General features: G+C 40.0%; 1 protein-coding gene across 1 annotated transcript; it reads left to right on the top strand.

Moving 5' to 3' along the window:
* The first annotated feature begins 654 nt into the window (after window positions 1-654).
* Window positions 655-14,557, top strand: sfrp1a (secreted frizzled-related protein 1a). The gene is made up of 3 exons (XM_053325325.1): window positions 655-1,326; window positions 5,117-5,197; window positions 12,860-14,557. The coding sequence occupies exons 1-3, from the start codon at window positions 804-806 to the stop codon at window positions 13,183-13,185; spliced, it is 930 nt and encodes a 309-aa protein (XP_053181300.1). The 5' UTR covers window positions 655-803; the 3' UTR covers window positions 13,186-14,557.
* Window positions 14,558-17,066: the final 2,509 nt, after the last annotated feature.

Raw genomic sequence — 17,066 nt, 5'->3', positions numbered from 1 at the left:
GAAACTATTAAGTTTTTTGTTTCTTCGTTTGTTTTCAACCTGGTAAGGGGGCCTCCAAAATCCCCAATTCTCCCTCAGTATCATATCTTGCAGCGAGATTCGAAGTCAATTTAATATTAGGTTAATTAGTAAAAACATTCAATTCATTATATTTGGCACTGATGTTCTCTGCACCACACTTTGTGAACTGCAATGAAAGCAAGCCTCACAAGTTTTCCTTAATACACTTTAATTCAGCGCAACTTGCACGCAAAGTTATACATTATCCTTATTATCCATGATCTCAGACACATGCGTGCCTCCATTTGTTATTCTATGATTTTCTTTTTATTCAGTATTTTGTTTTGACAAAGGAAGTACACGCAGGGGAGTAAAAGGAGGGGTAGGGAGGCTCCCGGAGAGTTTTTACACACTGGGTAATTAAGCACTTTGACTGACAGCAGAGTGCCAAAAGGCGCAAACGCACTCCGATTGGCCGGTGCGCACTTTACAATCTCCTCTTGTTTCCAGGCTCCTCACAAGCAGAGCGCTTTACCTCCCCAAACTCTCGCAGGAGCCAGACGCACCAGAGGAGCGCGACGGGGCTGCAGCCGGAGAAGACTGCCTCTGGACTTTACCCAAACCTGAAACTCGTCACATTTTACACACGTCGATCAACAGATCTGCGCGCTTTTTTCCTTCTCCTTATTGAGTTTTTTCTCATTATTCCGATTTTCTTCATGAAGTGAGTTTTTTTTTGGTTCGCCTGCCTGAGCCGCGCTGTTGAGTTGCTTTATTGTTGCAAAAAATATATATATACAAGCATGAGGTCTACTTCTGAACGGGTTTGGAGGATGATCCGTCTGGCTGTGACAGTGGCACTCATGACCGCATGCAGAGCGTCTGAGTACGAGTACCTGAGCTGGAAATCGGACTCTTACAACGCCGGGCGCAGCTATGGCAAGCCTCCCCAGTGCGTGGACATCCCGGACGACATGCGGCTCTGTCACAACGTAGGCTACAACCAGATGCTGCTGCCCAACCTGCTGGAGCACGAGACCATGGCCGAGGTGAAGCAGCAGGCCGGCAGCTGGGTGCCTCTGGTGCATAAGAACTGCCACCCGGGCACCCAGGTCCTCCTGTGCTCGCTCTTCGCGCCCGTGTGCCTTGAGCGGCCCATTTACCCGTGCCGGTGGCTGTGCGAGGCGGTGAGGGACAGCTGCACCCCCATCATGGAGGCGTTCGGCTTCCCTTGGCCGGAGATGCTCACCTGTGACAAGTTTCCCCAAGACGACGTGTGCATTGCCATGACTCACCCGAATGCCACCGAGGCTACCAAACCCACAGGTAAGCTGACACTCCATCATGTTTTTTAATTAATCATATTTTATATTCAAGTATTTTTTATTATGCGTTTAAATCTGTATTTTATAAGAGAATATATAGAGTGTGTGCATGCCTTTAAATTCACCTTAGATCTGAGGGGGCCTCCCAGTAGGGCCACAGTGCTTTTGCGGTCACTGCAGCTCCACAGGGACATTTGCGGGTTCACTTGCCTCAAGAGCACCTTTATGGTAGATGAGGGAGATTCATTTCTTACTGCTTAGAAGTTTCTGAGTCAAGAAAAGTAATAAAAGATGCATTATAGGCTCCTCAGTGCTGCTATTATAGGGTTAAAACAGTGATTAGTCACAAAAATGTATCAGAAACATCTTCATCTTTATTGAATAAGTATGTTTACGCATACAAGGAATTTGACTCGGGGTCAGTGGCTCCCTGTGAGCTCACATAGAACACAACAATCTTGAGACAGACACAAGGAATGACTAAAAATGTTCACGTTCCTATGAGCTGTAAACAGCATAGAAATAGAGCAGCGGTGTCAAGAGTGCAACAGACTGAATATGGAGAGTGCAACAGTGAAGCTGCGCCAACACAATCTGCTGGTTACATGATCATATTTTTTTTCAGCCAAACTATAATTGACTTTCTGTATTAAATTCTATAATGTGATTAAACATAACCACCACGAGCTCTGGAGGCCTTAACCAAGATTTTAGCAATACTACCACCTCCCTCTCCTTTTCCTCCTCAAAGTGAAGTGTGTCCAAATGTTTTAAATGGTTGACTGGTACTGTATATATCACGTACCTTTTAAATACATAATGCTATAATAAAATAACCACAGTGTTTCAGTTTTTAATTATGCAATATAAACTCACTCAGGTTGCTAAAACACTAAAAATCTTGGAACTTGACCTCTGTGTTCTTAATCAAAGCAAGATGATGCCTTCAAATGTCTTGTTTTTGACCTAAATTCAGTCCATTCATAATGAAATAATCCAAATAATTACAATATTCTGTTGATGCAGCTAGTTGAGGTGATCTTCCTTTAACTCTCCAGCTCAGAGTAGCTGCCCGACTGAGAAAACAAACAGCCAGCACTTTTGCCACTCTGTAAAAACTGACACCCGTGCAGTTAAATCGGCTTGAGAATGTTGTTTCAGGGGTGAAGGTGTGTTTGCAGATGCAAATCCCAACACAAACAAACCCAACACAACCTTTTGAGGAGGGGGGGGGGGGGGGGGCATTCAACCGTGAAGCTCTGGATCTCTGGATTTGGATACTAAATGTCAACTCAGCTGAATATGGTTACATTTGCTTTTCAGTGTCTAATCTTAAGGTATAAATTCACGCTTTGATGCAAATGTGAGTGTTCCTGCATGCAGTCGCGTTGGGAGTGATGTTGTAATATTGAAAAAAAAAAAAGCTCATGACAGATGGGAGTCATTTATTTTGAAGGTGTTTGTTGAGTTGGAGTACAATGCTGGGAGGAAGCCGAGCGGAGAAAAAAAAGAAAGAAAGGGGGAAAAAAAAGAAGAATACCTCCTATCTATTAATTCATATTTTCTAGTGGGCCATCACTGACAAATGCAATAAAAGTGAAGAAAGATGGAAAGACAGAGACGTAATTTGAAAAACACATTGTACAAATAACGCGTATTAAGATCCGTTCTGCCGAGCCAGCGGTTTCCAAACAAAGCTCCCAAGGACATGACTACCCCCCCCCTCCTCCTCCTCCTCTCCCCACCACCCCCACCACCACAACCACCCACCCTCCCTCCTCCTCATACACCCCCAGCGCCCCCCTCCGGACGTCATCTATCACTAATGGCTCTGGCTGCAGATTCCCTAAACCTGCTGGGACTCTAGTGTGTGTGTGTGTGTGTGTGTGTGTGTCTGTGTGTGTGTTGGTTTGAAGCTGAGTCAGACACCTCATACAGCATCAGGGGAGAGGAGGTTGTAGTGGTGGTGGAGGGGGGGTGGGTTGGATATGTTGTAACATAGTCCAGAGATCAACCTTCCAGCGTTAACCCGATGAGCCAAGCTGATAAATACCAGAGAAACCCTAGAAATGCGACGTCGGTGCTGGTCGCCTAGGTGAGGCGTACGGCAAGGGGAAAGGAGGAAAGGGGGGGGGGGGGGGGTACAACCGACTCATTCACCTTAACCATAAAGTAGAAGGGGGAATTTCCATCATCACATCATCAACTTACTTATATTTCAATCTCAAGCCGTAAATACACCACTTGAGGACGTGTGCGCGCAGTGAGCTGGTCATAAATAGGGGGACTGTGGATCTTCCAGCGATCACACAGCTCTCACTGTATCTGGAAAGAGAGGACAGGTCCCACTACTGTGTGTGTGTGTGTGTGTAGAGAGAGAGAGGCAAGGGGGGGTGTCACTGACGGACATGGTGGTATGGACTTAGGCCCATTTTCTCCTGAAAAAGACTCCCTTCTCAGGGTTAAGGGGGGGACCACACAGAACTCTCTCTACAGACGTCACCTGTTATCATTTGTTGTCTGCGCAGGCGATAAATAAAGCCGACGTTGGACCACAGAGGGACACACAGTCATGTCTGTAGGGGCAGAAACCGGTTTGCCCAATTTACCGCCACCAATATTTTTCAAGAGAAGGTTCCTGATGAAGGGTTAGAAAGCTGCTTATCTTCTCAGTTGTTCCCTTTAATGATAGTTAATAGAGTTGACTGCTCCATACAGGATGGTGATAATTGATTTAAAGGAGGAACGGGCTCAAATAGGCAAAGGGACCCCATGACTCTGTAAACAGTGTCTGTTTTCACAAGCTCCTTACACCTGGGTGTTACTTTCACAAGCCTTCGTTAAACACATGTAATGGACAACTGGCAGCAGAGAGAAAACTATTTGAAACTATTGTTCCCCCCCCACACACACACACCCCGCTCCTTTTTTCTCTTTTCGTTACCCCCCCCCCCCCCCCCCATCTTGCCCAATTGATCTGAATACATGCTGTGACATTGAAATAATGGTGGTCGGTTTGGGAAAAAAAAAAGGCCGCAGGACGCTGCGATCTTTGCAGGTCCAAGTTTGTCTGGAAAGTAAGCTCAGCTGTTTGGCAAGCTGCGATCATTTGCGGTATTAGAAAAAATTGAAAAATCGTGTTGGTAAAATATTCGCAGATATGCCTCTAGACTGAATTACTTTTTGGCAAAAACACATTTTGGCTCTTTGTCTTCAGTCGGGCTTTTGTCTCAGAGCTCCGACTATTACCTTTTTTTTTTCTTTTTTTTTTTTTTTGGAATGTCAGAACATTCCTGCAAGCTTGGATTGAATACCATTTCCATTTATTCCTTCCACATTTCTAATGTTTATTCTTTTCTGTATTTTAGTTTATATACATTGCTGCTGAAAAGTGTCTAAATGTAGAGAAGAAGAAGAAGAAGAAGAAGAAGAAGAAGAAGAGTTTACAGCAGCTCTTAGTTACAGCCATAAAAGCTGAAGACATTCCTCACTGAGGTCAGGTCATCAGAGCGTACCAAGACAGAGACCAGGGAGTTTAATACAGCACACTCTAAATAGAATCACTATCTCTCTGCATGTAGGGAGAGGGTACATTTGTATGATAGATCATTTTAAATAGGAATTCAAAGGCAGCGCTGTGAATATTTGTAATATTTTCATGTGATTCTTCATTCTTCATGAATGAGAAATTGCTGTTTTGTTGCCCTGAATCGTGCTATCAAAATTTTGCCTCCTTCTTTTTTTCTTCCACTGAATTCCAAACTGTGTCCCATCTTTATTTTCTTCCATAGATTACTCTCCCATCTGTCCTCCATGTGACAACGAAATGAAAACAGACGCCATGCTGGAGCACATGTGTGCCAGCGAGTTTGGTAAGCGTCCTCCCAAAACACACCCGACATGCACACATACTACACACTCACATACATACTTGACATGTTGCACACCTTGACATGTAGCACAGTGAGCAGCAGGACCTTTCCTTCCATCTACAAGCTTTAAAACATTCCTCGAAGTCTTAACACAAGCATGATTTAAACATGTTTTTTTTTTTTTAATTCCTGAAGTGCGCAGCCTGTATCTGACCATACTTGGCCATTTCCACTCCAGTGAAAGCTACTGAGCTTGTTTCGTGGCAGTCATTTTCTCAGTCAGATTAATCGAGTGCTTAAGTTTTAATGTAAAAATTACATGTGAGGTTTTTATCGCTAAGTCAGAGCTCGTCTGGTTTGGTGGAGAATAATATTCTGTGGCTAATGAATTGGGGTCATTAAAGGCTTTATTTGGCAGGTCCCTGCAGTAGTAAAGTGAGATGTTTGTTCTGCTGTCTGGAGTGACTGCTGTTGTAGAATACCCGCTGTTCACAATTCACATAAATAATAAACCATTAATCGTTTTATTTTGAAAGAAATACATACAGTACTAGTCAAAGGTTTAGATTCACTGTCTCATACAAGTGAATGGCAAGATGTAAGGAGTACATATTTCATAACTTGAAATTAGTTGACCTTCAACCTGTATTAGTTAATGAGCCCATAATGTGCTGTGCATTTAAATGAGGAAATCATTATTTTGCTCAAATTTGACATTCTAATGTTTTTCCTTCCTCCTTTTATTTTTTTTGTGTGCAGTGTGTTGTTTTGCCGCTGCATGTGGAAATAATCATGCGGGGGAAAATACTCGTAACCCCTTCAACTTTGTATTTTTGTATATTATTTAATAGTCATGACTAAATGACTACAATAACAGTCAGAACACTCAGCTAATCTGCATCATCAGGACTGCGTGGGTGGGGTGCGATCAGATTTGATTGACAGTGACCGGCAACATCAACAAACAACCCCATAACCGTCATTACAATTTGATTTCCAGTGTTTGTAAGTCCTGATTGGTGCACATAAGAATGCAGCTGTATGTTTTTCCAACTGAGGCCCGCCCACTTAAAAACCAATTAGAAGAGCAGAGGCAAAAACACAAATACATAAATCACTCGTATGAAGAAATAACCGAACCTGTTTGACCCTTGGCAGGAGAGTGTTTGTGTTTATGTTCGTCATAATTACTCACAGTAAAAAGATGATGGAGGAAGTAGGTTTTCAAAGCCTTTATTTTGTACTGCTTAGTTTGGACGAATACAAACTAACATGTCACTTTTTACTTGAAATAAAAACTGCCATTAGCAGCCCTACACTGTGTTGTTTTGCTAACGTAAAATAGAGAAAACTAGCAAGATAAACTAAATAAAAACAGAAATCATGACATGAAACTATCCCAGCATTTACTATAAATAGAAAAATGAATACATGTAGAGTACTTTATGAAACAAGTGCCTTACTGTAACGTTAGCTTGTCACTCCATCAAGCAGCGGAGGCTCGGCAGTTACGTTAGCTTGTCTCTCCAGTGAGGCAGCAAAAGTTCCAAAACATTATGAAACACGGCTAATTCCTCACATTAGTTTATGATCGGCTACATTGATTACCTTCAATCTGAACTTGTTTTTTTATGTTAAAAGTGACAATGAGGGTTACAATAGATTTACATAAAAATAGACTTATAATTATAGTCTTACACTCCTTATATATAAGACTTTAATGATCTCCTTATATCTTATACTATAGATCATAGTTTTATACTCCTGGTTTATGAAGTTTTCAAAATCTTGTTTCAAGGTTTCAAAGAAAAATTGATCATTTGCAACATTTGAAATTAGGTGAAATTCATTTTTGCTCCAATATGTGACAGCTTTTTAACTTATGTGTCTTCAAAAGTCTTTAAAAAGCCCAATTTTCAGATTAGCAACCACACATTTGTAAAATATTTCACAAATATTTCCTTCACAAGGGCAAGTCAGGGAATATGTGACAATTTTAGAGCCTTACATGAATATAAGACAACCTGTTTCACACATTCATCCCATTAGAAGCTCTTCAACCCACAGGGAATGGGAACCAGACTCAAAACAACATTAACAAACCAGGAAGGAAAAAAGAACATCTTTAGTTGATGGGCTCTCTTTGATTTCGTTTGTGGAAATTTGTGAATTTCACATGATGAACCGACGCACTTAAAAAAGACACCGAAAGCCTCGAGTTCAATTAAAAACACAAACATCGACTGAAGTGCAGTCGCGAGCGCTTCCAGGAATAATACGCGCATGATGCACACAAGATGCAAGATGGTCTGCTTTCATGTTCTACTCGCTGGCTCTAACCAAAACTTGTGGCAGCTTGAATTCCAGGTGCCATACCCAGCAAACATGGACTGGACGCATATTGGAAACAGACTTCCCTGCAGTTCTCAGGACAAGTTTAAAGTTACATTTGTTTAAGGAATTGCCATGTTGTTTATGCTGCGGTGATGGGACTCGCTTTTTTCAGTCTGCGTCCTGGTTTGCCAAGAGGAGAGTGGCACATTACTGGCCTGTTTCATCTCGGATGAAGACAGATGTTGTTTTGCTTCCTTGTCATAAGTCCTGTAACCAGCTGACATGGAAGGATACACAGACAGATTTAGTATCAGGCTGAGGATGAGACACTGCGCTTGCTCGTGTTGCAGGTTTGAACCCATAAGGGACCGACCTCCTCTGGAATGCAACAAATGTCGCCGTGATTTCAGTGCGGAGCGTGGGTTGATTGCGGCGGGTAAACAACTAATGCAAAGCCTGACAAGAGATAGCATCGGCGGGTATGTTGCAGCAGCTATGCTAAAGATTTTGTTTGTTGCTTTTTCCAGCAGGCCGATAAAAATTAGCTCTGGTCTGGGGAGAAAAGTGCAACAATAAATATATCTTGACAGCAAGAAGCCAAGCATGACTTAATGTCTTGTCTCGAGGAAAAAGAAAAATATGCCAATGGAAAAATCCCTAGCTTTAATCATGATCTGTTTTATCCCACCAACGAAAGATAAGGCCATCATCCTGATTGCGTTCAGCTAGTTTTGACTTGACTGAGAGTGGACGGACACGGTTGGTAGTAGCGCTTTTTAGGAGCCGCATGTTGCAGACAGGCTTCATGTGCTTTGTTTGGAGAAGACCGCAAAATAGATATGATGGATAAATTTCTTGCTCATCTCTGTTCAACATGTGGATGGAAAAACCACAGAGAGGCTTACGGAATGAATCAGTGATTTGCACACTGAGGTCTTTATTAATCTGCGCGGACCAATCATGTGTAAAATATCTCCACCCTGGCAGTGAATTAGCATTTTTGTCCACTGAAAACCTCACTTACTGGAAGTTGTGAAAAGTCTGTTCTCACTTAGAAGTTAAGTGTGAAGTTGTCTTTTTTTTTCTTTTTTTTTTTAAGGATATTTTGATTGTTTGACGCCCTGTTTAATTGCTTCCTATCATTTGCACAAATGAATTATTTGACTTTCTCCCTGAAGTTTGTTGTGAGGTGAGACAGCTGTGGATTTAAGGTAGTTGCATGTGGAGTGTTTCCCAGCAGAGGAGACAAGATTCTTGTAAGTGTAGATATGTGCTTTCAAGCTGCTACATCAGACTCACTATAACAAGTAACAGGTTTTCAGACTAGTGCTGTTAATTCCTCTAGTGTAACACTCCTTGATTCTAACAAACATGTAATACCAGTATACACACACACACACACACACACACGTCCTATTTGTGGCACTCAGCTGGTAACAGATTTACAGCTCATCCCACTCAACACTTTGTTCCCACCGCAATTTATCTGCATGCTTAAGGTTTTACGGCACCTCATTGTCCCAAAAAGCTCAAACACCCTTCAATTAAATCTCTCCTGTGCCTCGGACGGCTCACTTTGTTGTCATTCCCAAAATGCTCCTTCCCTTTGCTGATGCGGTAAACAACAGGGCAGCCTCGCACCGGAGGACTGATCACCTTCAGCTTATCGGATCAGTTGTGTTGTGCCGTTCTTGTGAATGGGGAGAGGCACACACACACACACACACACACACACACACACACACACACACACACCCTCCTGCTGTGTTTATGATACCCCTGGGAGATGGAAGTCCTGTCTGTGCCTCTGAACAGGCAGAGGAAATCAGGTCAGAGGTCAGGGACGGGAATAGAGAAAGGGAATTACCAGCAAAATAACAGTTCTCAGCTGTTTTGCCTGAGATGACTTCAAGAAGAAACGATGTCCAGGAATGTTAACATCACATAAATCTAAAAGTTAAAATAGGCATCTAATATAGAAATTCTACGGTCAACCTTGTCTATAAAGGAACAGCTTAATACTTAGCAACACATTTAGTACAAAGAAATGTAAAAAAGTGTAATATTTAACAAAATGTACTTGATACAATTTTAGAACCTATAAACATCTTTTTATTTGAAATCCTGTGACTTAAAATGATGATATGAACAGACTGTCCACTAAACTCAGCAAATGAAGTTTCTATGGGCTACGGAAATGAGCATGCATTGTTTGAGGGTTAAAACTCTCTATTCAAGTTAAAAACTCTCTGTATTAAGTCACTGTTGTGTCCTCTGATAGTAATTCATTTATGGTTTGAGCACAGTCACTGGCAGCAGACGGCTCCCGTGTTGTCTTTGTATGAACTCTGGTATAAAAGTGTCTCCAGCGGCTTTTAAAAGCCTTTGTGGCAAATGAAGAATTTGCTCTTAAAACTGAGAGAATGTAACTGGAAAGCGAATCTGACTATAAGGTTTATCAGGGCGACTAAACCAACAGTTTTTAATATCGTAACATTATTGAGCTCATGAAATCCAGCTGACTCAGGTATTTTTATATTTTAACAAGTCATGACAAGAAAAAAAAAGAAAGTTAAGTTCAGTTAACTCACATTTTTTAGAAAGCAAGGGGCCTTTAAATATTTTAAATAAATGTCACTTTCCACAAGTGCAGTTTTTCTAATCTTTCATTCCCTTTCCATGGTAATATTTATTGCTATAAAAATATTTTTATTAGTATCTTTTATTTTAATTGTCCAGCTCTAGCTAGAATGAGTTCATTGAGGTTCTTGTTCATTCAAGCCATAGTACCTTTATTCTCTCAGAACAATAGGCAGGTTTTTGGTGCAGAAACAGCTGCAGCTCACATGACTTCACACTCCATGTTTGATACATTAAGAACAAGGAAAATAGCAGCATGTGGACAGAGTAGCAACTGAAGACCACCGACTGAGTAGAATTTTATCCTAAACTGACAATCGCATGTCTGTGCTCTAATGTACAACACATTATAACTATGTTTGGATTCTTTTAAAGTCTTAGAAAATATAAGGCCATGAGGAAAAACTCTAACAGGGGCAATTTCTTAAGTAAAGAAACAACTAAAGAGTTAAATTATTTTATGTTAACTTCTTACTGTACGCGCTTACAGAAGAGATTAAAGCCTCAAACAGCGAGGTGCAAAGAAAGTTCATAGCGTCAAAGGATTATCGGGGACGAAGGATTTATCAAGATGAAATCTTTCAGCGGTGGGCCAGGACTTCTCTTTTATGACTCACTAATTATGAATGCTGCCCATTTGGATTTCACTGAGCACTAAGCCTGCTCACAGAGACCGTTTTCAGAGACTAGAGACAAAGGATAAAAGTCTTAATCCCTACCATGTGCACTCTTAATACTGGGAAAAACAGGGCGGCTCTTTTTTAACACTTTAATTAGCGATGGAAGATAGAAGCGTGAAGGAAGGGATGAAATGTAGTTTTTTTATGTGCCAATTCAGGTTTTTATGTCAAGCTTGATTCTGTGAAAAGTGAGATTTTCTAGCTAAAACTATGATGACATTTGGGCAAAAGTCAGAGTTTTATCAGTTAAGATCTTTGTTGGAGTGTGAAAATGATTCATGCTCGATCAGGCTGTTCCCCTGCACTGTAGGTCACAAGACTTTATCTCAGACACGACTCTGTGATTTATCCCGACACGAGCCCTGTGAATGAGATTGGACAATGCATGCTCCTTTTTTTCTCGCGCTTCAGTGTCACAAGGTCTTCCCTGCCGCACTCACATCACTATATATCAACGGTGAATGAGGGGATGTAATTGGGGAGGCATATGTAGATTTGGACCACCAACGTCTGACTCGTGCTCCGTTTCAGAATGGGAACCGGAGGAAACAGAGAGATTAGAAGGTTAAATAGAGTTTAGTGAAAGATCAGGCGCATTATTATACATCTGAGAAACAGCCTGAGATCCAGAGGGAGGTAAAAGCCAAAAAAAAGGTGGTGTAAACCGATACACTGTTGCACTGCCAATTGTACTGTGTTTAAAAGCATTTCCAGCAATCATCGATGCTTATCAGACAGAATCATTATTGTCATTGAATATTAATGAAATACATTTTATTTCTTCATTAAATAGATTGAAGGTTCTTCAATGGCAGAAAAATGGTTTTGTTTATAATTGTGACTTTTTTTGACATTATGTCAGGCTTTAGTATTGGTGACATTCTCTGACATTATCTGTTACAATACATAAAACATAACGTTTCAGTCATCAGTGGCATCATGAATTTCTATCAAGTTTCAAGCAAGACAAGCAATAATAAATAATAGCATTAACGGCTTAGTACATATTTTGGTCACAATACATTAAGACTTTAAGGATCCTTGTGTAAAAAGCTGCCCACTATATCAATATCAGTTTTTCTTTACTCAATTATTGATATCTACATTTCCCTCAAGTCCAGTATCAGTTGGAGTATTATGTGTGATGTGGTACATTTTGACACAAACATATTCTTACCATTACTATCCATTAGTACTCCGTCACTAGTTGCTTTTTTCACAACAGAATGCTTTTGGTCGGGCTATGTAGTACATCTGGTGATATCCCCATTAGATTTGCCATTTAATAACGTAAAGTACTAGCATAGGGTGTAGGCTCAACATGTGTCTTTAGGGTTTTGTTGAGTGATTAACCTCTATAACCTGGTTACATCAGATATTGTAAGTTGGTTTACTTTACTTACTCTTGTATATGTAGTAGGCCATTGTGGACAAATCAACAATCAAGAATGTTTTATGATACTTTATTTCTGTTAGATTTTTTAATCAGTTTAGTGAACTTTTTTGGTTTCGGATCTTTGCTGGATTTGCCAAAATAAGACATTCCTTTCTGATTACTTTATTCTAACAATTTCCTAATGAGTTGTCTAGAAACTTAATCATACCACAAAGGGTATGGAATTTCATCCATCACTCCCCCCTGGAACAGTGAAAGGGTCAGGCTTGCTTTGGATAAAGTCATCTAATATTACTCAACACAGTTAAGCAATATACCAGACATTTAGTACAAAGCACTGGCGTTAGTAATCTACCCAAATCTAGAGTAGGCATAATTTTAGTCCCCATAGTCATCTCTGGAGTCACATTTATCTTATCCCTCAAGAGATGGTGCCACTGATACCTTTTATCATGTTTCATTTTGCAAGCACACCACACAAGGGACCACCGTGCATGTCTAGCTTTGTTGTACTCATGACATATTGACTAGCTGTCTTTAAAGGTGCTTAGACACTCAACATTTAAGCATTAGATCTTTTTTTTTTAACATATTCTGTCTCTTTGCTTTCAGCTTTCAAGACCAAGATCAAGGAGGTGAAGCGAGAGAACATGGACCGCAAAGTGATCCTGCAGAAGAGAAAGAAGATGTTGAAAGCAGGGAACCTGAAGAAGAAAGACATGAAGAAGTTGGTGTTGTACCTTAAGAACGGCGCAGACTGCCCCTGCCAGCAGCTGGACAACCTGGGGAACCACTATCTAATCATGGGCCGCAAGGTGGATAAGCAGTACCTCCTCATGGGCATCCACAAGTGGGACAAGTCCAGCAAAGAGTTCAAAAAGGCCATCAAGAAACTCAAGACCTACAAATGTCCTGCCTTCGAGAACGTCTTCAAATAATATGACCGCCCCCTTCCTTTGGTCGCATCTCATACTACATATGAACTTGCACAAGCATTAAAATCCCAAACTTTGCTTTCTATCATCCTGTTTATATCAATATATCTTTGTATATTTACAGATATACTTTGAAATGTCCATTGTTACGTTTTAGTTAAATGTGGTGAGTGATGACTCCACAAATTAAAGGGTTGGGTTTCCTTTTTTTTCTTCTGCTTAAGAAAAGGACACTATAGTAAAAGCCCTCCCTCACTGAATCATAATTTCCACTATATGTATGTAGATACTTTATTACACTCTTCCATCCTACAGGTCAGTGGACTTTGCTTGAAGGAATAGTTGGATATTTTTGGAACTATACTTTCTTGCCTTCTTGCCAAGAGTAAAATGAAAATAGGTTTTTATGCTAAATATGAAGCCAAAGCCAGCAGACAGTTAGCTTAGCTAGCTAGAAACAGTTAGCTTGGCTCTGTCCAAGACGGAAAAAAACTTAGTTATATTTTTCACTTTATTTTTGTGCAGATTAAACAAATTGATAAAGTGTTATAGTATGTGAGCTTTAAAGGTGCTAGTAGACTTTTTAGATTTGTTAGGACAGAGCCAAGCTGTTACCCCTGTCTCCAGGTCTTCATGTTAAGCTAGGCTAACAAATCTGCTGGTTATCACTTCATATTAATTGTACAGATACTGTAGAAGAGTTGTATTGAATGGCATGTAACAATTTGCAGGTGAGCAAATAAGCAAATTTCCCAAAATGTCCAACTATTTCTTCGTTCTCATTCTGATCATAAAATAATAAATCATGAAATCAATTATTATACTACAGAATTGGCAGTTGCTGGTATTTTGAGCTTTAAAAGCGACACTGTAGAGAGCAGCATCAGATGGTTTCCTGTTGAATAACTTATTGACAGACATGAGAAAGTGCTGCCGTCAGCTCATTGTTTTGTCAAGCTAAAGACTGCACTACCAATAATTTTGATCTTTTCCTTTTCATTGCTTGATTTCACTGTTGTTTGTGTTACTTGAAAAATCTTACATCTGTGTCACGAGATAATGTACAGGCCTGTGGCAAAATATTCTTCTTTCCAATCGTGTGTGTGTCACCTGACATATAGGCCAAACATTTTAACACATTTCTGTCTCTCTAGATTCAGTCTAATTGTAGAACTCGGTATTCCTTGGTAATGGAAAATAGCTTGCAGCTCAAAGTTTATTTTAAATGCAAAAGGTATCAAAGTGCAAATATTGCCAACTCTGTTATGGTGTGTTTAGCTTGGTGTTGCTGGTCCGTTTTAGCACTATTTTGTTTCATGATTTGAATGTCAGCGGTACATTGCTGCCTATTACATGTACATACAAATTTTACATAAATATGGAAAAAACTAAATTGTGTTTGTGATATTTTTTTTCCTTTATGAATTTATGCAGATGTGTTTGTAGTCACGCTAGGTGTTAGTTCCCAGGAGGAGGAGATAACACCTCCTATAAGAAACAACAAGATGCATTTAGGTTTTTGGACCTTTCCCTGATGCTTATTTTTATTTGAAATGTTTGTTTTTTTAACCTTTTCAGGCATTTAAAATTAATCAAACAAAAAATTTGAAAGAAGATTGAGCAGCTCATACCTAAAGACAATAAGCATGTGATAAGGTCTCATGAGTCGACATTTGTCCACAAACAAAAAAGTTGAGAACTACTTAATACATCCTGACATTTCAGGATATATGTAGATACTCCAAAATGACTGATATGGCAAAATCTCTGATGGTTGACACATTTTTATTGTCACAGTACATATTGTCATATTGCCAACCCTAATGCAGCCTCAGCTGTTCTTACAATGTGTCCTTAATCAGTTATTTGGAGAGGTCTGGCCACAAGCAACACTGGATGCTCTGTTTCGCCCAATTATTGCTGAACGTCCATGGTGCTGAAAGTGTGCCATGGACGAGAACAACTGATACATTTAGATGAAATGAGGAGTTATCGCTACCATACCTCCTCATGTCACTACAAAAACCTAACTAAGGAGTTGGCTTGAGGGAGATCGTCAGAGAGCTGGACGTTTCTGGCCTAGTTGCTGTTGGATATATTGTTTGTCATTTCCAGTAAAGAAACATCCAAATATCACAATATAAAGCATGTTTGACCTGTTTAAAAAGTACCAATGTATGATAGCAAATAATCACCCATCTTTTACTTGACCGGTCACATCTCCAGACTAATCTTGACTGCACAGCTGATAATTGTGTGGTTTGTTTACGATGTAACAGAAGTGCATATTTAACAGATTCAGTGTGGACAGAAAATGTCCAATGTTATGCAACGCAACATGATAGTTGGACGCTTGCTTGATGTTAGGACACGGTGTTAGTGCTCATTAGCAAATGTAAGCATGCTAACAAGCTGATGTTAGTATTTGGCGCAAAGCTTAATGCTGTTACTAATTATAGTCTCAAAGATCTGCTAGTATGGCTATAGACCCATTACACTTTATCTTGCTCTATTTCAGATTGCTTTTATACTAGTCTATATCTAATCATATTATCATTTTTCACAATATCAGCTAAGTTAAGTGTATAGGCCTAGGAAATATTATCAGGACTTGTGAGCCTCAGTAAGTTTCTCATTTGCATGTTATTTAGATACACTAAGTTTGTTATTCATTTTATGTTTTGCACAGCTATAATCTGTTTTCCAGTTGCCTGCAAACATTTAGCATTTGTAGAACTGTCTTGCAGAGACTGTGCAATCCCACCTCTAAACTTTTATTTTGGTCTTTCCATGTGATGTGTGATGCTATTAAAACAAAGTAGAGCATGAACTGCCAAAACAACCAGCTTCTGCTCTGACAGCAATGTCAAACAGAGTGCACTTTTTCCCAGCAGTGCCAAACTAACATTTTCACGCTTTTTTGGAAAGATATAGTGTCACGCTACCAGACCTATCTCCAGACTGAAGGATCTCTCACGCACACATTGTTTTTATTCCCCCACCAATCTCTGTGATGATGCTAAATTCTTATCTGGATGTCTTCTGATTCAGGTCCGTTGTGGTTTCACAGGCTGTTGGTGCCTCGGTATGTGATGTGTAAATGCTAATTCCAAAATATACATCATTAACAGCTCATGTTGATAGTGAACTCTAATGCTTTCTTAACCAAAGGGCAGCACTGTCTAATCAACTGTCAAATTTGAAAGATTTGTTTTCACAAAGTCCTTGCTGATGGATTTGGTTTGCATGCTGAACAGGCATGACGTTCCCATTCCATTTCATTTGATTCATGAACACTTACATGCAAATGTGCACAAAATCTACAAGACAGAGTGGAATGGTCTTGTTAGGCAGCCTGCACAAGAAACATAGATTTGAGTAACTCGATGATGAATGCTTTAATGTAAATACTTTTATGTGCTGAAATCCATCATGTTGGTACAACATGCGTAAACAACAAAACATGAAACCATTCTGTCAATAAAAAGGCTTGTTAAAAACCAGGAAGTATCAAACGGACCAACGTCTCGTCCATCTGTTTCCAGTAATGGCTTGGGTATTGGAAAATATATCTCAGATGTGGACTTTGCTTTCTAATCATTACTTCAGCTGCCTTCAAAAGAGCCCCAGAAAACTCAGGGCCAAGATCCAGCTTTGTCTTATTAAGAGATGATCTGCAAAAAACATCCTTTTGGTTCCATCATCTCACTGAAAACCTCAAATTGACAAAACTGATGAAGTACTATTTTGATTGCTTCCATGTCAGAGGCAAGGAAAGTATTCAATTATCCCTCCAGTATTAATACCACACACTTGATTTCGGTCTGTGTGATAGCTCACTTTTAGGTTGACAACTAGAGAGTCTGATTGGATGGAGATATGTG

Source organism: Scomber japonicus, chromosome 9, assembly GCF_027409825.1.
Source record: "Scomber japonicus isolate fScoJap1 chromosome 9, fScoJap1.pri, whole genome shotgun sequence".
Classification (NCBI taxonomy): Eukaryota; Metazoa; Chordata; class Actinopteri; order Scombriformes; family Scombridae; genus Scomber; species Scomber japonicus.
Note: the sequence above shows the minus strand (reverse complement) of the source record. Positions and strands in the feature narration are given on the sequence as shown.

Coding starts and splice junctions, on each gene's coding strand:
- sfrp1a (XM_053325325.1), top strand. CDS start 804: ATGAGGTCTACTTCTGAACGGGTTTGGAGGATGATCCGTCTGGCTGTG. Junction 1,327..5,116: donor CGAGGCTACCAAACCCACAG/GTAAGCTGACAC, acceptor TTTCTTCCATAG/ATTACTCTCCCATCTGTCCT. Junction 5,198..12,859: donor CATGTGTGCCAGCGAGTTTG/GTAAGCGTCCTC, acceptor CTTTGCTTTCAG/CTTTCAAGACCAAGATCAAG.